The 23,266-nt window shown below is 41.3% G+C and overlaps 1 protein-coding gene across 1 annotated transcript in view; it reads left to right on the plus strand.

Annotated features, from left to right (window-relative positions):
- Positions 1 to 22,322, plus strand: part of LOC139444751 (scm-like with four MBT domains protein 1) — a 45,054-nt gene extending 22,732 nt beyond the window's left edge. The window contains exons 10-17 of the mRNA XM_071225690.1: positions 2,674 to 2,756; positions 4,255 to 4,538; positions 5,163 to 5,236; positions 7,004 to 7,241; positions 8,752 to 8,927; positions 10,704 to 11,197; positions 12,012 to 12,149; positions 13,505 to 22,322. Coding sequence (XP_071081791.1) covers positions 2,674 to 2,756; positions 4,255 to 4,538; positions 5,163 to 5,236; positions 7,004 to 7,241; positions 8,752 to 8,927; positions 10,704 to 11,197; positions 12,012 to 12,149; positions 13,505 to 13,645 — 1,628 coding nt within the window. The 3' untranslated portion in view covers positions 13,646 to 22,322. The remainder of the gene's footprint in view (positions 1 to 2,673; positions 2,757 to 4,254; positions 4,539 to 5,162; positions 5,237 to 7,003; positions 7,242 to 8,751; positions 8,928 to 10,703; positions 11,198 to 12,011; positions 12,150 to 13,504) is intronic.
- Positions 22,323 to 23,266: the final 944 nt, after the last annotated feature.

The raw sequence follows: 23,266 nt of genomic DNA on the forward strand, positions 1-23,266 counted from the left end.
GCTCAGACAGTGAAAGGTCTATATTCTGATCATACGAAAAGATGTTGAAAGATGGCACCCTGCCTGAAGCTTGGCATTAAGGTGTTACAACAAGTACTGTGACTGTGTAAGGAATCTATGTTAAACTGCATGGTATCTCGGTGGGCTAGCGCTATGTAATCGGAATGCGTGTGGACTAGTATAATATCTCTCTCTCTCACACACACACATGCACAAACACGTGCGCACCCACACCACACACACACTTGCACACCACACACTCTCTCTCTCTCACACACGCACACACGCCACATGCACACCACACACCACACCACACCACACACATACATGTGCACGGACACCACACACGTACACATGCACGCACACCACACACCACACACACACACACATACACGTGCACGCACACCACACACACACACCACACCACACACACACGCACACCACACCACACCACACCACACCACACCACACACACACACACACATGCACACCACACACACACACACACATGCACACCACACACACACACACCACACAACACACACACACACATGCACACCACACACACACACATGCACACCATGCACGCATGCACGCGTCACTACTGAACATGGTTGATGTATATAGATACCATTAACAGTTTGTTTAATAAAAAAAATAAATATATAAAACAAAGTCCCTCCTGCTTTGCATTTAAACAAAAATGGAATGCTAATGATTAATTCTTTGTGGCCTAAGGATGCAAATTAATCCATTTTTTTTTATCCTACTGTTTTTCAAAACAAGGAAACAGCGATCAGCATTTTTGTCCATCTGCCCTCCATGTTTTGCCGTTTGCGGTCCAATTTTAGACCATTGAATATTTCTTATTGAAACACCCTAGTGGTGAACTAGTGCTTTTTCCTTATTGGGGATTTATATCATCCCCCGCCCCAACGAAGTTGGCGGGGGATATAGAAATGGGTTCCGTCCGCGTGCGTGCGTACGTGCGTGCGTGAATCGTTTCCGGATCATAACTCAGAAACCGTTAAATATTTCTCTACGAAACTTTGCATGTCTATCAGACTCATGCTGAACTGATGCCTTTTGCTATTTAGGAATTTTATAAATTTTTATTTTTTACGTTTCCATGGCAACAGGTTGGACTTAGGTTCTTTAAGGGTGGTGTTCGTTTCCAGAGCATAACTCAAAAACCATTAAATACTTTCTTACAAAATTTTGCATGTCTACTAGGCACATACTGAACTGGTGCCTTTTGCTATTTAGGAATTTTATAAACTTTTATTTTTTACGTTTCCATTGCAACAAGTTGGACTTAGGTTCTATAGGGTAGAGTTTGTTTCCGGAGCATAACTCAAAACCCATTCAATACTTTCCAACAAAAACTGTGCATGTTTACCAGACACATACTGGACTGGTGCCTCTTGCTATTTAGGAATTTTAGAAATTTTTATTTTTCACGTTTCCATTGCAACAAGTTGGACTTAGGTTCTATAGGGTAGAGTTTGTTTCCGGAGCATAACTCAAAACCCATTCAATACTTTCCAACAAAAACTGTGCATGTTTACCAGACACATACTGGACTGGTGCCTCTTGCTATTGAGGAATTTTAGAAATTTTTATTTTTCACGTTTCCATGGAAATAAGTTGGACTTAGGTTCTACAGGGGTGGTGTTCGTTTCCAGAGTGTAGCTAAAAAAAAACGTTAAATACTTTCTTACAAAACTTTCCATGTCTACCAGGCACATACTGAACTGGTGCCTTTTGATATATAGCACTTTTAGAATTTTATATTGTTTATGTTTCCATGACAACAAGTTGGATTTAAGTTTTAATATAGGATTGGTTTACTTAAGTAGTATAACAAATAAACTGTTAAATATTTCCTTGCATGTCTATATATAAAGCGCATACTGAACTAGTGCCATTTGATATTAAGGAGTTTTAGAAATGTTTATTGTAGAATTTCCATTGCAGCTATTTTGACATGGGCTAAGAGAAATGTTGGGTCAGTTACCTGGTTTGGGACCATAACGTGTAAAAATGGGCGAGGGATATAGATGACTTTGTCAACTATACGCTTGTTTCTTTAAGGGTAGTGCTTGTTTCGGGAGCACAACACCAAAACCATTGAATATATTTCGAGATAAACCTGCCCTATGGATCCGTCTAGTGGTGAATTGGGGCTGTTTGATGATTTCCAATATTGGCTAATACTGAACCTGATTATTTTTTCCTTCATCACTGTTCATCAAAATAAAGGTATCCAATGGCAATGAGTGAGTGAGTGAGTGAGTGAGTATAGGTTTACGCCACTTTTAGCAATATTCCAGCAATATCATGGTGGGGGACACCAGAAATGGGCTTCACACATTGTACCCATGTTGGCGTGACGAGTGAACGCTTTAACCACTAGGCTACCGGACCGGCTCCCCAATGGCAATGAACAAATGATGAACCAGAAGTAGGGTATAAGAAGCTGAACTCCATTTGTGAATTGCACCAGACTGGGGGGATATGTCTTCTCCTGATGACTCTTGTTAAATTAGAATATGATATCAGGGAGGATCCACATTTTGACTTTTAGTAACAAATTCATCCAAATATGATTCTATAGACATTTATCACATATTTTCCACATTTTCACATGTTTACGCTATTTCTGTATTTCAGCCTGGTCCAAGCCTGATTTCAGCTGGTCAGAATACCTGGCTTACTGTAATGCTCAGTCAGCCCCTGATGCAATGTTTGATCTGGTAAGTTGTGGAGAGGAACAAGTTGTAGGGTTTAAATGTCCTTAACTTAGCATGTTTTCAATTTCATCCGGTTGGACGTCTTACTTTCATGCACCCCGTGTTTTCTACCGTTAGTGCATTATTTACGATATTGACTCTGAAACTACTAGGCCTATAGGGCTGAAACTTCGTATGATTTATTCCTGCTATGTTGTCTCAAAAAGCTGCTCAGTACTCTTGGCTTGTTAGGGATGAATACTTCAAATCCTAGCACTCTGTTGTAAGGGCTGAATACTTCAAATCCCAGCATTCTGTTGTAAGGTCTGAATACTTCAAATCCCAGTACTTTGTTGTTGTAAGGGCTGAATACTTCAAATCCCAGCAATCTGTTGTTGTAAGGGCTGAATGCTTTAAATCCCAGTACTTTGTTGTTGTAAGGGCTGAATACTTCAAATCCCAGCACTCTGTTGTAAGGTCTGAATACTTCAAATCCCATTACTTTGTTGTTGTAAGGGCTGAATACTTCAAATCCAAGTACTCTGTTGTTGTAAGGGCTGAATACTTCAAATCCCAGCACTCTGTTGTTGTAAGGGCTGAATCCTTCAAATCCCAGCACTCTGTTGTTGTAAGGGCTGAATCCTTCAAATCCCAGCACTCTGTTGTTGTAAGGGCTGAATACTTCAAACCAGTACTCTGTTGTTGTAAGGGCTGAATCCTTCAAATCCCAGCACTCTGTTGTTGTAAGGGCTGAATCCTTCAAATCCCAGCACTCTGTTGTTGTAAGGGCTGAATCCTTCAAATCCCAGCACTCTGTTGTTGTAAGGGCTGAATCCTTCAAATCCCAGCACTCTGTTGTTGTAAGGGCTGAATACTTCAAACCAGTACTCTGTTGTTGTAAGGGCTGAATCCTTCAAATCCCAGCACTCTGTTGTTGTAAGGGCTGAATCCTTCAAATCCCAGCACTCTGTTGTTGTATAGGCTGAATATTTCAAATCCCAGCACTCTGTTGTTGTAAGGGCTGAATACTTCAAATCCCAGCACTCTGTTGTTGTAAGGGCTGAATACTTGAAATCCCAGCACTCTGTTGTTGTAAGGGCTGAATACATCAAATCCCAGTCCTCTGTTGTAAGGGCTGAATCCTTCAAATCCCAGTCCTCTGTTGTAAAGGCTGAATACTTCAAATCCCAGTCCTCTGTTGTATGGGCTGAATACTTCAAATCCCAGTCCTCTGTTGTATGGGCTGAATACTTCAAATCCCAGCACTCTGTTGTTGTAAGGGCTGAATACTTCAAACTAGTACTCTGTTGTTGTAAGGGCTGAATACTTCAAAACCCAGTACAGAATTCTTAACTTATTATTAAATATTTGGCAACGTCAAGGAGGGACTGTCGGATGGTCCAGGACCAATTTTGGCAATTTGATTAATGTATCAATTACCCCTTGGCTAGTCAAAGCCAAAACAGCCATTGCTTCGGCCAGCATTCCCTGTGGTGATAAAATGTTTGAAATCATTTTCCAGACTCCCCCAGTGCATGAGTTTGAGAAGGGCATGAAACTAGAAGCTGTAAACCCAGACAATCAGAATCAGATCTGCGCAGCCACCATCACAAAGATCGTAGATGGTCTGATGTGGATCCACCTGGACATCAGTATGAAGATTGTTGCCAGTCACATTGAGAGTATTGAGTCCCAGAACCTGTTCCCCGTTGGCTGGTGTGAAAGCAATGGCTACCAGCTGAAACCCCCACGAAAACTCGGCTTGAAGCGACCGATACAGAAACGAGTTGCCGTCGTTCAGCCAGAGTAAGTTTGATGTTGACCATGATAGTGTTACTAGAGTGTGTTACACAAGGTGACACATTCAGAGTTGTGTCCCTTAGGTGTGCCAGGAACATATGATTGTGGGTTTGAATCCCAGAGTCGACCTGATTATGTTTTTAGGTTTGTTAGCACAATGCCAGTGCTTGTGGGTTTCATGAAAGTGGTAAAAGTCTGAATCACGTCTGCTTTTCCTCTTAAATCAAGCAGACATGCTGTGATGTAATGAAATGACGTTGAAAGCAGAAGACCTGTGAAGATCTTGGTTAGAATAGGTCTTCAGCAACTCATTCTTGTCGTAAAAGGTAGCTATTCTTGTCATAAGGGGCGACTAACAGGATCAGGCAGTCAGGCTCGCTGACTTGGTTGATGCATGTCAGCGTATTCCAATTGCGTGAATCGATGCTCATGATATCAGTCACTGGATTGTTTGGTCCAGACACAGTTATTTACAGATCGCTGTCATGTAGTTGGAATTTTGCTGAGTGCAGCGTTAAACAACAAACAAACAAACTGAAAGTGTGGAGACACACACACACTTACACACCTATGGCCGACCTATTCTCTCTTCATGCAGTTTTACTTTTATTGGTACGTACATACTTTCAGAATTGCTGAGGGACCATGGAACGAAGAGAACAAGAGTGAGTCCTACTCCCAGGTGAAGAATGGGGAGTCCGGAGGTAGGTCTTGGATCCATTGGGATCCATTGGGATCTGCTGGAATCCTGTTACAGTATTATAAGGCTAACTCTATTTTTCAGAGCATTATCATTTGCAGAAGCTTCCCAATGAAGGAGGGCATGCTCTGAGCCCTTAGACATTATTACCCCAGTCAATAATTAAGTGTGCACTCAACAATCATTCTCAGCTGCCTGGGGAGTATACAAATGGGGTTTTATGTTGTGTTTAAGAGATCTGGAGAGTGAAAGTCTGAATGTGTTCTCAAATCATGCAACCTTCGAGAAGGTTAGCATAACGAATGAGACAGGTTCCTGACATTTGAAATGGTGGTGGACCACCAAACCATGCACACTGTTGAAAGATGGACTCCAGTGCCCCTTCCTTGAAGCTATCTTAGCCCTACGATTGTCATTACCCAACATAGACTTGGCCGCAGCACTAAGATCGCTTGGTGGCACAGTTCTCGGGTGTAGATGGTGTAATTAGTTCAATATGTGAAATGTCATGTACCGTATTCAACATAATAAGCGCCTCGCTCTAATAAGAGCCCTGGGCAATATTTGCCAATATATTGGCTAGTGAGCAATCCCAATTAGCACCCCTTCCGTTTGATCAATGTACACAAGACTTATTTATGCGCGTACAATACGCACTTGTGTGTTATATGCACCCTTGATTTTGGGCAATTAAATTCTGGAAAAATATATTTGTCGTACATAAACATTTCAGGCTGTCAGCATGAACCATGAAATTTATCTTTCAACTCTGTTTTTTTCACATAAATGATATTCTAATAAGAGCCCCCTATTTCTAATTTTGAGAACGCCCTGGGCGCTTATTACGTCGAATACGGTATATGTTTTCTAGGTTGATATTTATATACCAGGGATTCATTCAGGATTCCAAACCAAGTGCTCTAAGCAGGCAATTTTGAAAGATATTATTTTGCTCTAATTGGTCAGTGAATTAAGACCATTCTTAAAATCCATAACATCAGTTATTAATATATAATATGAATTGGGGCGGTCGGGTAGCCTTGTGGTTAAAGCATTCGCTCGTCACGCCGAAAACCTGGGTTCGACTCCCGACATGGCTACAATGTGTGAAGCCCATTTCTGGTGTCCCCCGCCGTGACATTGCTGGAATATTGCTAAAAGTGGCGTAAAACCATACTCACTCACTCACTCACTCACTCACTCACTCACTCACTCGCTCACTATAACATGAATTGGGAAATTTGTAACTCCAATTTGGTAGTTCGTACTGACTTGGGGGCTGAACACATTAGGCTCTGAACAAGCCCTGTTCACATCATACATTGGGGCACGGGTGGCCCAGTCATCTAAGGCGCCGCGATTCGCTGTGCAAAGTTGCGTCCCTTGGGCACGCCAGAAGCCTATGATTGTGGGTTCGAATCCCGGTTCACGCCAATTATGTTTCTAAGTTTGTCAGCCCCATACCGTGCTCGTGGGATTTCACCGAAGTGGTGAACGTCTCAGACCTGCATCACTTCCGGATTTCCTCCAACATTAAGCTGACACGCTGCGATATAACTGGAATACTGTTAATAGCGGCGTTAAACCCAACTCACTCACACAGTCACTCACTCACACACACTCACTCACTCACTCACTCACTCACTCACTCACTCACATCATACATGTGAGAGAACAGACAAAGTGAAGTTTGATGACTTGAATCCAACTTGGACTGACAATTGATCCGACTTTCCCTTCATAAATGACGTTCCATCTTGCACCCCTGTAGGCAGCGGCTGGTGCCCGAAGATCTACTTCAATCATCGCTGTTTCTCCGGCCCCTATCTGAGTAAGGGACGCATCTCGGAGTTGCCCAAGTGTGTGGGTCCCGGACCCATCAACCTGGTCATGAAGGAGGTGCTGTCCATGCTCATTAATGTGGCCTACAAGTCCTGTAGGGTGCTGCGCGAGATTCAGATGGAGGGCTCGCCAAATCCCAACATGCATCAGCAGGTGTTGAAGGCCAAGTGAGTTATCATGATGGATGTTTTAACTGTTTTTCACTACCCGTGAAGATCCGGGGTAGAATAGGTCTTCCGCAACCCATGCTTCCCGTAAAAGGCGACTATGCTTGTCGTAAAGCAGACTCGTTGACTTCGTTGAAGTATGCCATTGATCCCAATTGTGTAGATCGATGCTCATGATGTCAATCACTTGATTGTCTGGTCCAGACTCGATTATTTGCAGACTGCCGTCATATAGCTGGAATATTGCTGAGTGTGGCATTAAACAATAAATAAACCATAAACCAAATCAAATAGCAGGATTCCTTTATAAGCTAAAAAAAAAATAACAGCCTTGGTTCTCAGGCACTGCCCGCATCATCATAACATTCGCCCCTCGTTTCATTTTTATTTCCATTTTCAAGAAAATATAAAAAAACCTCATACATAAAAACAATGTGATCCTATATAGCACGCAGTTACTTCCCTTTACACACACATTGCTCTACTGCTAATCTCAGGGGTGGTCAGGTAGCCTAGTGGTGAAAGCGTTTGCTTGTGACACCGAAGACCTGGGTTCGATACCTGACATGGGCACAATGTGTGAAGCCCATTTCTGGTGTCCCCTGCCGTGATATTGCGGGAATATTGCTAAAAGCGGCGTAAAACCATACTCACTCACTCACTGCTAATCTCATGGTCATGGTTGCAAAAGGAGCTTGTGTACTTTACCATGTTGATTGTACACAACTGTTTATTTGGTTACATACTAGTTTGAACAAGCCAAAAAACAAACCACCGCCTGCCCGCACTATATTTTCAATAGTCATGGCCTGAGAACCAATTCTTTTATTTTTTCAAGCCTTAAACTCTTCTTTTTTTATTTTGTTTGAAATTCCTTGTATTCAGGTGCCAATGACATGGTTAGAATTGTAATTGAGTGGTTAAAATAAGGACACACATGGAAAATATACTTTTGTATTACATCCACTGAAATGATCCGTGAAGATCCGGGGTAGAATAGGTCTTCAGCAACCCATGCTTGCCGTAAAAGGCGACTATGCTTGTCGTAGCAGGCGACTAACAGGGTCGGATGGTAGGACTCGCTGACTTGGTTGATGCATGTCATCGATCCCAATTACGTGGAGCGATGCTCATGATATCAATCACTGGATTGTCTGGTCCAGACTCGATTATTTACAGACTGACGTCATATAGCTGTAATATTGCTGAGTGTGGCGTTAAACAACAAACCAACCAACCAACATCCACTGAACCAAAATATTCTAATTTTTTTACACTGTATTTTGACATGATTTAACGGAAAGCACAGGCCATGGACAATGGACAAGACCAGTGATGAACAACATGTAAATATTACATCACTTTACATGGCAATAAAGATAAGTCACACATTTGCTTATAATAATATGCAAAATGAATCTGCATTACCCAATTAATTTTTAGTGGCTGGTAGATATGTGTCAGACACTGGTTATCTCCCCTAGTTTCTGTATAAGTTAATGATGTGCAGGTACAAGGGGAAGAGCTACCGGGCGACGGTGGAGATCTGCAAGAGCACGTCGCAGCTGGAGGAGTTCTGTCGACAGATCTGCATCAAGCTGGAATGCTGCCCCAACCTCATCAGCCCGCATCTCTTCACCACAGAATGTCCAGAAATCTGCTCCCAACTCACCAAGACCAAATACAGTAAGGAATGGTGCCAGCTGACCCTTGACCCCCTCTGTTCTCCGATGCTATTGGTTGAGCAGTTGTGTTCGTGCTGACTTGTACCTTAAGGTTTCAGTGTTCATGTTGAACTGACCAAACCACTAATGAAAACTTGAAGGGGGACTCAATGGTCAAGTGCCAATTTCCAGTCCAGTGCCCCATTCCTTGAAGCTATCTAAGCGCTATTCTTGACACATTCAGTGTTTTCATTTTTGACTGACCAAACCAATATTGAAAACTTGAAGGGGGATTCCATGGTCTAGTGCCTGTTTCCAGTCCAGTGCCTTGCCGTAAAAGGCGACTAACGGGATTGGGTGGTCAGGCTCGCTGACTTGGTTGATGCATGTCATCGATCCCAATTGCGTGGATTGATGCTCATGATATCAACCACTGAATTGTCTGGTCCAGACTCGATTATTTACAGACCGCCGTCATATAGCTGGAATATATTGCTGAGTGCGGCGTTAAACAACAAACAACAACAAACAGTCCAGTGCCCCATTCCTCGATGCTATCTTAGTGCTATCCTTGACACATTCAGTCAGTTCACTGGCTTCGTAATGAACAAAAATATAAATGGGTAGAAGGGGGCCTATGGAAGTGGCCCAGTATTCTGCATTTGTCTTCAAAGTAGTGACTTTGCTAGACACCTATCATGTTGACATAAGACAGCCTCCATGGTCTAGTGGTAGAGCGTCCGCCCGGAGAGCAGAAGTTCTGGGGTCTGGGTTTGATCCCCGGCCAAGTCATAACAAAAGAAGTTAAAAGATGTTACTTGTTGTTAGCCTGTATGGAGCTCGGCATTAAGGGGCTAAAACAAGGACTGGTCTACTCGGAGTCAGTTTACTGTGTCTGAGTGGGGTGTTCATGTTAAACTGCAGCATGGTATCTCAGTGGGCTAGCACTATAAACTCAGCATTAAGGGGCTAAAACAAGGACTGGTCGGCTTGGAGTCAGTATACTGTGTCTGAGTGGGGTATTCATGTTAAACTGCAGCATGGTATCTCAGTGAGCTAGCACCCAGGAACCTATGCTTGTCTTATAGGCGACTAAATGGACTGGGTGATCAGGTGCTATGACTTGGTTCAATGAGTGTCATCGTACCCTGATGGTGTGGACGGTTGCTCATTTATCAATCATTGGATTGTCTGGTCCAGACTTGATTTTAACAGACAGCTCTCGTACAGCTGGAATGTAGCTGAATGTGGTATTAAATAGGAGTGACTATTGGTCTGGAAATCACTATTGCGATAACTATTGATATTCAAAGAAATTATTGCGATAACTATTGATATTGCAAGCAGTGTATCATTTTAGAAGGATTTGAATTAGATGGAGGTGAATTAAACCTTGGAACTAAAGTTTCCTTTGAATGTTATAACAACAAATAAAAAGTAAAGTTTGAGATATGACTGATTTGTTTTTTCTTTACCCTTATAATTTAAGAAAAAGAAACTTCCACATTACCATGTGTAAATTACTACCACTGATGATCAGAAGAAAAACAAATTTGAACAGCATTGCATGTATTTTATTGATATGGTTAATACATTTGAAACTATCAATATTCCTAACTGAAATTGATACTATTGATCGGAAACTGATTTAACAATCGATTTATTGACTTTAAATGCTTACCAATAGCAATATATCGATATTTCGGTTTATCGTGACACCTTAGTATTAAAAAAGACAAATTTTGAGATCTTCACCAAGTCCATCTGTATTTCAAATGTATGTTGTGTGTTTATGCAGCATATTACTACGGCAAGAAAAAGAAGAAGGTAGGACGTCCCCCTGGCGGTCACACAAACTTGGAGGACGGCCCCAAGAAACCGGGCAAAAGACGGAAAAGAAAAAAGATCAACTTTGTTACCAAGAAAGTGCGGACGTCGCAGGATGAGAACGATGACTGCATCGATGATGACAAAGATAGTGTTAACAGTGACACCAGGACTGTAGATAGCACCAGCACCAACGGTTCCAAAGATAAAGACTTAGATTTGAAACAAAGCCAGGGCTTGCGGATTAAACGGAAGTACACGCACCACGTGCCCCCACCCTCAGACATTCGTACTCGGGGAGCCAAACTGCCCAAATATAGCTTCGAACGAAGGACTCACAAAAAAATCATGCTCACATCCCATCATGGTTCCTCACATCACCATGGCAACAGCTCAATCGTGACCAAGTCTCAAAGTGCACTTGGACTTGGGATGAACTCAAAACATGGCAGCGGGATGTCCCGGGTTAGTGGATTTTGTATTATTTATTATCCCCCGTCACGAAGTGGAAGGGGATATAGGAATGGATGCTGTCCGTCACGTATCATTTCCGGAGCAGAACTCAAAAACATAAGAGATATCTTAACCAAACTTGGCACATAGATAGGTCTAGAGGTGAACTGGTGACTTTTGATAGTTGGGGATTTTTCAAAAATTATTTTCGAGTTTCCATGGCAACTAATTTGACTAAGGCTGAAAATGGCGGTATTGGTGGGGGATATGAGAGGTTCTTGCTTGTTTCTGATGTAATTTCACATCTCAAGTGTTGGAGGAATGACACATGAAGCTGGATCTAATATGTAGTGTTATACTTTTTCTAAGATATGATACGTATCACTACACTGTTTTGAGGTAATTTTAATTTTAAAATGATGTAGGTTGAGACATAATTTCCAAAATGAGTTATTCGTGTCAAATGCTAATGTTATTTTTGGCTCACCAATGCAATAGTTTCCTATCATTCCTGGTTAAAATAGGTCCCCAGGAACCTTTGCTAGTTGTAAGAGGCAATTCAATGGATCAGAAGGTCAGATATGGTTGATTGCGTGTCATTATATCTTGGAGGTGTGGATCGTTGTTCACAATATCAATCACTGGTTTGACCCGTCCAGATTTCATTATTGTTATGCTACTTTCACATAGCTGGAATATTGTTGAGTTCAGATTTAAAACAAAGAAAAATTGTTTAACTACACTGTGCACTTGTTTATTGAATTAATTCAGTCTCAGAAACAGTACCTGAATCAGTAGCTATTATGTATTGTTATGTTCACTTTAGAAACATCAAGATTCATCTGTGAAGAAAGAGGAAATACTCCGACTGGAGAAGAACCCACTGAAGTGGTCACTGAGTGATGTGGTAGAATTCATCAAAACAACAGACTGTGCTCACCTAGCCAGGCTCTTCAAGGAACAGGTGAGTTGGCTGGAACTGGCTGGCTTTGTAGCAAGTGTGTTTCTCACTCGCTCACTCATCCAGTGGATTAGTTGACCTTGACCTTTGTTAAAGAACTGATTGACCCGAGAATTAGTCCCAAGAAATCTATGCTTGTTGTTGAATGTCACTCAGTTTCAAACACTGGTTTGTCTATTAGCAGCTCACCGGGTCCGATGGACCAGGGTTAGCTTATGCCATACCATGGCGTCAGTCATCCGTACATCAACAATTTTGTTCAAACGACTTCTTTCTGAACCTCTAATTGGAAATTAACGAAATTTTAAAATGGGATTAAAAATTGTACAAATGGTAGCGCTGATTCCCCCCAAGGACTGAGGGGCAGGGCCAAATAGGGGTAATTTAGCTATATTGCTTTAAACGACTTCTTCTCTGGAACTAAAAGATAGTTATCAACCATATTTAGTTGGAAGCATTCTCTGGTGGTGAGGATACAAAATTGTACAAATAGAAGGGCTTACCCCCCCCCCCCCCCCCCCCCCCAAGACAATTACACATATGCTACCAGGACTGGCCCTTCTGTTCATCTGTCCAGCACTCCCAAAGGAGTTGGAACCTTGACCATATCATGCAAACTGATTTTATCCCCACCCTATAATAAACAGATACATTGTATACGTTTGTTTGTTATGAAGAGAATAATACAACTATGCCAATAGGATTCACCCTGGGGTCCAGCCTTGCCTCGGGAAACTAAGGTCCTGGATCATAACATGGAAACGGTTCAGCTCTTTATGCTACATTTGTATCTAGAGAAGTACACGTTCATGCTGTCAGATTTGCCATCCACCCCTTTTAAATGCTGACAGAGTCAAAATTAAGAAATATTTGCAGTATTATATACATGTACAATGCAAATGTATATTTTGTCATGATTGCGTAAGGGTGAGGGATACAGGCCCAATGGGCCTCTTGTTTACATACCACTATTATATGGCTTGAATATTGCTGAATGAGGCATAAGACAGCCATTCACTTGTTTGATACAAGAATTGCTTGGACACTTGGTAAGATATGTGATAAATATACAAACATATTTTTACAATCATAAGTTGTAACTCCCCTTGTGGAAGGGGTATGGGTGGCCCAGTCATATAAGGTGCCCCAATTCGCCGTACAGTGTTGCTCCCCTTAGGCATGCCAGGAACCAATGCTCATTGGTTTTGCCAAAAGTGTAAATGTCTTAAGACCTGCATCACTTTTGGTTTTCCTTTCACATCAAGCATACAATCCATGATATAACTGAAATACTGTTCAAAGCAGCGTTAAACCAAAATTCACTCACTAATCTCTACTTCCCCCTCTTCCACCCCCAGGAGATCGACGGGCAGGCCCTCCTCCTTCTGACCCTGCCCACAGTACAAGAACACCTCGACCTGAAGCTTGGCCCCGCCATAAAGCTGTGTCATCATATCGAAAGAGTGAAAATAGCTTTTTACGAGACATTCGCCAAGTGAGGGAAACAGCTCATTGTGCAATTACATTCAGTATTGGATGACGTCATAATCACATTGGGGTTGGACATTGGCCGAGGTGCAGTCCAGCTTCTCTTTCTGTGCCATCAGGGTTGCGGTTGTTGTTACAAGCATCCTGTATGTGAATTTTGTGCCAATTTCTTTCAGTTTCCATTTTTTTATTTCCGGGAATAATGAAATTCCAATATGTTCTTAAATAAGATAGATAAAGAACAGATTAATTGTAGGGGATCTGGTAACTGTAGCAATGTTAACTTAACACACGGCATTGAATCAGTCAAGCGAATGATATTAATTAATGCAGTTCCGAGGATATTATTCCACTTGCAAGGTCCCAGTTGAAAGAGAGTATGTTGAAACAGACGAACATCTCTTTCTCAAGGAGCCACATTTTTCCCAGTGGTCTCAGGTACTACAGTTTGCCATGCAGAGTTGTGTCCCTTTGCCAAGTCAGGATCCTGGAGATCCTGTTTTGCTCCTGTTTAGATCCTTGTTTGTCAGAACCAGACCTGTGCTCATGGTTTTAAGCAAATGGTAAATATCAACAACGTGGTCGCTTTGGGATTTTTTCCACATGACGCCGACATACTGTAATAAAACAGAAATACTGTCAAAATGGCGTTGAATCCACTCACTCACACAACACAGAACCTTATGAAATATGAATGAGCACATTTTTTTCAATTTGTTTGTTTTGATTTCAAATGAAAGTAACAAATGATTTGCTATGCTAAAATAGCATTTGATGACTGCTCCATCTGGCTTATATTTGTGTCTTAAACTGGAAACCAGAGAAGAGTTAATGGTTGGTGGGATGCGATATTATGGGGTGATATTATGAAATACATTATTGATATGCAGACATTATTCTTACAACTTGTCACTGTCATCAGCTGAGTATATCAAAGTTTCCATATCTGAGTTTATCAACGATACGATCAATTCCACTCTACTCAGGTCACATGATCGCTTTGCAACATGCCAAACATCAGAATACTGCAGAAACAGGCCTGCCTAAGAGTCAGAAACAAACGGCAGCGAGGTCAGGGATCTCAATGTGTTGAAGGGGGGCACGGGTGGCCCAGTCGTCTAAGGCGCCGCGATTCGCTGTGCAGAGTTGCGTCCCTTGGGCACGCCAGAAACCTATGATTGTGGGTTCGATTATGTTTCTAGGTTTGTCAGCACCATACCCGTGCTCGTGGGTTTCACCGAAGTGATAAACGTCTGAGACCTGCATCACTTCAGGCTTTCCTCCCACATTAAGCTGACACGCCGCGATATAACTGGAATAATGTTAAAAGCGGCGTTAAACTCAACTCACTCACTCACTTAATGTGTTGAAGGAATACTTAATTTATTGGTTAGTTTTTATTTTCTCAATAAACTGGATTTCTAGCTAAGGTCACAATAATAACACCTGTTTTGGGCAAAGTGGACTCAATTTATGGATAACTTCTTTTTTTCTGTAAAGGCGATGTTTCGGTATAGATCCTTATATGACCTGTTTTGGGCATCCTGTCAGCCATGCAAACGTTTTAGGTGCCTCATTTCGCTGTGCAGAATTGAATCAGAATTGTTTCAGAAACGTATGAATGTGGGTTTGAATCCCAGAATCGCCTGATCAGGTTTCTAGGTTTGTCAGCACCAAATAATAACCAAAATATACATATACTACTCAAAAGAAGTTGAAGAACACTCGATCTTTTGTTGTGAATGTAGTTAATCTGACATGACATGACATGACATGACAGATTTACTACATTCACATCAGAAGATCGAGTGTTCCTCTGGTGTTCCTTAACGTTACAATGCAAACGTTACAATGAAAGATTAACTATAGTCATATGAAAAATTTGGATGTTCCTTAACATTACAATGCAAACATTACAAAATAATGAAAGATTAACTATAGTCATATGAAACATTCGGGTGTTTCTTAACGTTACAATGCAAACGTTACAATGAAAGATTAACTATAGTCATATGAAACATTTAGGTGTTTCTTAACGTTACAATGCAAACGTTACAATGAAAGATTAACTATAGTCATATGAAACATTCGGGTGTTCCTTAACGTTACAATGCAAACGTTACAATGAAAGATTAACTATAGTCATATGAAACATTCGGGTGTTTCTTAACGTTACAATGCAAACGCTACAATGAAAGATTAACTATAGTCATATGAAACATTCGGGTGTTTCTTAACGTTACAATGCAAACGCTACAGTGAAAGATTAACTATAGTCATATGAAACATTCGGGTGTTTCTTAACGTTACAATGCAAACGTTACAATGAAAGATTAACTATAGTCATATGAAAAATTCGGGTGTTTCTTAACGTTACAATGCAAACGCTACAATGAAAGATTAATGATAGTTATATGAAAAAAAATCAGGTGTTCCTTAACATCACAATGAAAAAAATAATATATATATATATAAATAAAAATAAATAAATATGTTCCCTAAGTCAGTTAGTCCCTCTTCAATGATATGTAACAATTACAAACAACCATTTAGCAGGCATTTGTTAATTAATCAAGTCTAACTGGACTTAGGGTCGTATTGAACGTGTGTCATTCCGTTGTAGGTTCAGATTCGCTGCTTTGGTTTTGGTTTCTAAGGTTGGCCTGACACTGTTATTCATCATCAGGTAGTATCATGATTAGGAGAGTTAGAAGCGAGAACCTGATGGTTTGGTTCCTGTCTGGAATCCCAGTCAGTGTCTGTTAGAATCCTGTGATAGTTTTGTGTTATAACTCACGAGATGATTGTATTTCCACTCAAAGGGGATATTAGTTGACAGTCTTGATAACATTAAGGCTTCAAACAATAAAAGAATTGGTTCTCAGGCAAAGACTTATAAATATAGTGCCATGGGCAGCAGTTTTTGTTTTGCTTGTTCAAACTTGTATTCAACTAAATAAACAGTTGTGTACAATCAACCTGGGAAAGGACCTCCCTACATAAACAAGCATACAAACTGCTATTGCCACCATGACCATAACATGAGATGCGCTTTAAAGCAGTGTGCCAAGCTCCTCCCAGCGATAGCCCGTTCGCAGAGCTCTCTATACTATCGCTGCCACCAGTCAAAACTCCCCACTGTGAATAGGTGGCCACAACCATGCTTGGAGTTGAACTCGCAACCGAATGACCGTTATGTTTACAAACAAGCGACGACTGTCGTGACGCCGAATACACTTATCGCTGCTAAATTACTTTCTTCGTTTGTCAGTTTGAATTTCTGTTTCATTAAAACTATCGTGTTATTGATATAGTAAGAATGTAAGAGAGACTTTGGTTGATTTTCCGTTAGTCTGCAATCTCGAACCAATCTGATTATACAAACAAAAAAGTAAATTCATCTGGAAAACATGGTCAGTTGTAAACCTTTTCAAAATGAAATATGATGGCATTCCCAGGGACATAAACAAAAGTATCAACGTTACTACTTGAGGGGTTAGAGGGCAAATTTCAAGATTCTTGTAATGGCCGCGCCCACACTGGTGGCAGCGATGTTACCGAGAGTGTAACGAAGGTGTCACGCGCTGGAAAGGAGCTTGGCAGTGTGCATGCAAAGGGAAGTAACTGCGTGCTATATTGGATCACATTGTTTTTAAGTATAAGGGTTTTTATGGGATGGAAATAAAAACGAAACGAGCTGCAGACATTGATGATGCGGGCGGTGCATGAGAACCAAGACTTATTTTTTTCAGCCTACCTGTTGAAGAAATTGAAGGTACATTGATCCTAGTTAAGGCTTGACCAATTTAATTACTTGTTTTTTAGTTTGGGGTCCCCAAAATACCCAAAGGTAGCGGGTGAGGTGAAATAGGGTTTATTGCACTAATGCGTTAAATGTTGTGTTCAAGATTATTGATTTTATATAGCTACGTGCATCAAGTGTGCATGTGTGTGTATGGCTGCTTGTACTAGTCGGAACTATTGCCGGTTTTATTATACTAGCCCACTATGGTACCATGTCACACTTAAACATGGACACTCTGCTCAGACACAGTATACTGACTGCGAGCTGAACACTCCTGGTTTTATCCCATTCATGCCGAATGCCAGGCAGGGTAACAAGAAGTACCATATATTGACACCTTTGGTAAGACGGGGATCATACCAACCTTTTGCTCTCAGGGCTGATGTTCTATCCACTAGAAGGGGCACAGGTGGCCCAGTCGTCTAAGGCGCCGCGATTTGCTGTGCAGAGTTGCGTCCCTTGGGCACGCCAGAAACCTATGATTGTGGGTTCGAATCCCGGTTCGCCCCGATTATGTTTCTAGGTTTCTCAGCACCATACCCGTGCTCGTAGGTTTCACCGTAGTGGTAAACGTCTGAGACCTGCATCACTTCGGGCTTTCCTCCCACATTAAGCTGACACGCCGTGATATAACTGGAATACTGTTAAAAGTGGCGTTAAACCCAACTCACTCACTCACTCACTCACTCACTCACTCACTCACTCACTCACTCACTCACTCACTCACTCACTCACTCACTCACTCACTCACTCACTCACTCTCCACTAGATCTTGGAGATAGTCCAAAGGCCGGGGAAAAAAACACTAAGAAATACTTTCAAAGATAAAAAATAAATAAATCAGTGAAAGATTGGGTTTATTATCAGTAAGAGGGGTCTAGTTTATGAGGCATTGCAATTCGTTGGGCGGAGTTGCATCCCTGAGAGGTGTGACACACACTTATGGATGTGAGTGAGTGAGTATGGTTTAACGGTGCTTTTAGCAATATTCCAGCAATATCACGGCAGGGGACACCAAAAATGGGCTTCACACATTGTACCCATGTCGGGAATCGAACCTGGGTCCTCTGAGTGATAAGCGAACACTTTGACCGCTAGGCTACCCGACAGCCCCTTATGATTGTGGGTTCGAAGCTCAGATTCATCATGTTGTTTGGTGTGTTGGCACCGACCACACCCGTGCTTGTGGGTTTCATCAAAGTGCTAAATGAGGCAGACCCACATCACTTCGGGCTCACCCCCATATCAACATGACACATCGTGATATCACTGAAATGCTGTTCAAGATGGCAATCAACCGAGCTCACACACCTTTTTAGGTAAATGGGTTTTTGATTTTGTTTATCTTTTCATTTAGGGTAAATGAAAGAGAGAGCACAAAAATAGTTTCACAAGCCCTTCAATCACAGAAAAACAAAAGTTACAATTGTCGGTTTTGAATCAAGCTCCTCACAGCGATAACCTGTTCGCAGAGCTCTCTAATACCATCGCTGCCACCAATCAAAACTCCCAACAGTGATAGATGACCACAACCATGCTTGGAGTTGAACTCGCAACCGAATGACAGTTATGTTTACAAACAAGTGACGACTGTCATGACGCCGAATACACTTACCCATGCTAAATTACTTTCTTCGTTTGTCAATTTGAATTTCTATTTCATTATAACTATCATGTAATTTATATAGTAAGAATGTAAGGGAGATGTTGGTTGATTTTCCGTTAGTCTGTGATCTCGAACCAATCTGATTATTAAAACAAAAAAGTAAATTTATCTGGAAAACATGGTCAGTCGTAAACCTTATCAAAATGAAATATGATGGCATTCTCAAAGAAATAAACAAAAGTATAAACGTTACTACATTTGGGGTTAGAGGGCAAATTTCAAGATTCTTGTAATGGCTGTGCCCAGACTGGTGGCAGCGATGTTACCGAGAGTGTAACGAAGGTGTCACGCTGGGAAGGAGCTTGGAACTGAATAGACAAAGGGAGATAACTCTTGTTTTTATTAATACTCAAAATGCCAATGGTATGTAAATTGGACTAGTCTCAGTCTCGTCACAATTATTTAACCGTTACATTCATTTTCTGTTGAAAATGGCTAAAATATGACAGGAGGGTTGTTAAAAGAAGTAATTAGATTGGTCTGCACTTAGCTGTATATCTTGTATAGTCATTAGGAGATGTGTTTACATTCTAACACAAAGTATTATCAGCCCGGAGAGAATAGATTATATTATTGTTACTTCGGTTGTTTAAGGAATAATACAAGCCAAATCTAGTCTGTTGCATCTGTAGGTGCTGCTCAGTGTTGTCTGTTTCAAGTTAAAGTAGGTGTTTAGTTATTTATTCACTGTTTGTGTTGTTTTAGAGTTAGAATATAAGCTGAAACAGCATCGTTGTCAAGGTTAAGGAGAAAACTATTTGGCTGAAAACTGCCTGTTGATTTGTGAGATATTTTACGAAAAATCAAATGCTACATCATGATCAAGGTCAAAGATTAGCACCATGATTCATTGTGATTTGAAAATATGAATTTTCCCACCTCTACAGAAAAAGAGCAAGGAGTATAAAAAATGAAGTTCATGAATTTTTTTTAACTGGTGCACTCTGCTTCGTACGGATGAATGTTGAACGTTTACAAAAAGGGTGTTACTGTTTTGATGTGTTTTTTAAGAAAGAACCTGTTTTCATTATATAATGACGAAATGAATTTTAAGTGTGTTCGCATGATTGTTTCGACACACGAACGTGATTTTATGTCACTTGCCTTTTTCTTTTGGATGCTCTCATGATACACTTTTCATAAGCTTTTCTCAAGTTGGCATCTGGACTGTACATTTCTGATCTTATAATCACGCAATTCTTCTGTGTGCAATGAAGTATTTCTATTTATCAGACTGTAATTGCTCATGTTCTCGTGTATCTGCAACACTAGGTGCTACTGATTGTTGTCAAGGGGGAAACTGTTTACGTTGATGATTTGTTGTAGAAACCTGAAATCTAGAGGCCAAAGAGTATGTTTGTGGATTGTCAACGCACCCTGAGGTTTTGTGGCAAAGCTCACAATTTGTTGCTCATATTGTTAAGCTAATCAAAAAAAATATATGAAAAGGGATTTTCATCAAGCATATCAGACTATTTTTACTTGTGAAGAATTGAACATATTGAAATTAGTGAAGCTATGAGCCAAAATTGCTTCATTTGTTTCGTGAGCGACATGGAGACACGATTGAAGTATTGGTCCCTGTCTACAATACAAACAGGGCATCAAATCACAGAAATGTATTATCGCATTACAATTTTATATACTGAGGGAAAGAAGTAGGGGAACAGGTAAATAATACCGATAAGCCTATTTATGATGCATGTGATTCCATTCACCAAGTGAATACTCATGGCGCTACTTTATAGTCGACCTGGTGTTCGGATCAGCGTGCGCTCAAATTTCATTTCAACTCCTTGGGGAGTATACAAACCAAGCTGTCGTATGAGACACTAGAAGGTTTACAGTCATATTACCGTCTCATCTGGCCAGGTACCCATTCACTGTGTGTCCTGTATTTAGTTTCACTGCTGGTACTTCATTTCATCCAGGCGTAAGAGGCGACTATGCTTGTCGTAAGAGGCGACTATGCTTGTCGTAAGAGGCGACTATGCTTGTCGTAAGAGGCGACTCTGTTTGTCGTAAGAGGCGACTATGCTTGTCGTAAGAGGCGACTCTGTTTGTCGTAAGAGGCGACTCTGTTTGTCGTAAGAGGCGACTGCTTGTCGTAAGAGGCGACTATGTGACTAACGGGATCGGGTGGTCAGACTCGCTGACTTTGTTGAAGCATATCATTGTATCCCAATTGCATGGATCGATGCTCATGGTGACAATCACTGGATTGTCTAGTCCAGACTGGATTATTTACAGGCTGCTGTCACATAGCTGAGTGAGGTGTTAAACAACATGTCTCTTGGGCATGGCAGACACCGTTATTATTGTGGGTTCCGTTCACGGATCACCGTGATTATGTTTCTAGGTTTGTCAGCACCATACCTGTGCTCGTGGGTTTGACCGAAGTGGAAAACGTCCGAGAATTCGGGCCTCCCACATTAAGCTGACACGCCGTGATATAACTGGAATACTGTTAAAAGCGGCGTTAAACCCAACTCACTCATTCACTCCGAACACTAAGATTTCTTTGTGCAACAGGGCCCTGGGTGCCATTGTACAAAGCAATCTTAGCGCTAAGGTGATCGTAACTCCATACCTTAACATAGACTTACGACAATCATAGCACTAAGGTTGTTTTGAACAAAGGTGCCCTGTTCTGTATACCAATCTTACCTCTGTGACTATGGCCTATGTTAAAGTACAGCACATTCACAGTGCTGATGGCTTGATGCTGTCAAACTGTTAACATGTTGAATAGTGGGTACCTGGACAGGATGAGTAATGAATATTAATGAATGAGGCACCTTGTATACGAACCTCATAATGAATCTCAATTATACTCAAAAGTAAATGATCTCAAATTTCCTTGATCCATGTCACATTATCAAAACTTGTTCATATGTGAATTTACTGATATTCAATAAATCATTTAGTCAGTTCCCCTCCTCTGCTAATCATGTCATTAAATACTATTTACCATGTACTGATCTTAATCCAACACCAGACTATTTCAGCAACTGAAATGTGCTATTACGTACTTGTTATGAGTTGTTGATCTATCCTTCTCGTCTTTATTTTGTAAGAGGACATTGACTAGATTCGGAAGATATTTATTCTAGTGGGTATTTACTCCCTTCTCTAGCAGCCTGGCTGTGTTTGTGGTCGGATGTATATTTGTGATGTAAATATGGCTTATGCGATCTATATGTAGTACATGAGGGATCACACCATCAGTGGTTAATAAACTCAGAAAAATGATTCCGACTTTGTTGTGTATTATACATGTTACATCCACAACAAAATATACCGTACTGGACCACACAGGAGACATACGCGATGACGAGACGTGTGTTGTTTGTTTGTTGATTAATGCTGCTTGATCAACTGGTTAAATGACCAAGTCCAAATCAGACAATCCGGTGATTGATATTATCATCGAGGGTCCTTTTGGGTATGATGACATGTAATCAACCAAGTCATGGAAGCCGACCATCTTGAAGATCCAGGGCAGAATAGGTCTTCAGCAACCCATGCTTGCCATAAGAGGCAACTCTGCTTGTCGTAAGAGGCGACTAACGGGATCGGGTGGTCAGGCTCGCTGACTTGGTTGATGCACGTCATTGTATCCCCATTTAGTAGATTGATGCTCATGATGTCAATCACTGGATTGTCTGGTCCAGACTCGATTATTTACAGACTGTTATCATTCCGTGGTCACAACTTGACCTGGAAGATAGAATAGTATCCTGCCTGGGTCTCTGCACACCATGCTTTATCAAGAAAAAGCTATGATCTGATTGAAGGTCATCACACTCTGCATTCCTCACTGTTTTTTATCGGGACATACTATTACAGGCCACCTTATCTCACCATACATCAAGGGGGCACAGGTGGCCCAGTCGTCTAAGGCACCGCGATTCGCTGTGCAGAGTTGCGTCCCTTGGGCACACCAGAAACCTATGATTGTGGGTTCGAATCCCGGTTCGCCCCAATTATGTTTCTAGGTTTGTCAGCACCATACCCGTGCTCGTGGGTTTCACCGCAGTGGTAAACGTCTGAGACCTGCATCACTTCGGGCTTTCCTCCCACATTAAGCTGACACGCCGTGATATAACTGGAATACTTTTTAAAGCGGCGTTAAAACCCAACTCACTCACTCACCTTACA

This window comes from Haliotis cracherodii, unplaced genomic scaffold (assembly GCF_022045235.1).
Source record: "Haliotis cracherodii isolate W230 unplaced genomic scaffold, xgHalCrac1.p SCAF_6, whole genome shotgun sequence".
NCBI lineage: Eukaryota > Metazoa > Mollusca > Gastropoda > Lepetellida > Haliotidae > Haliotis > Haliotis cracherodii.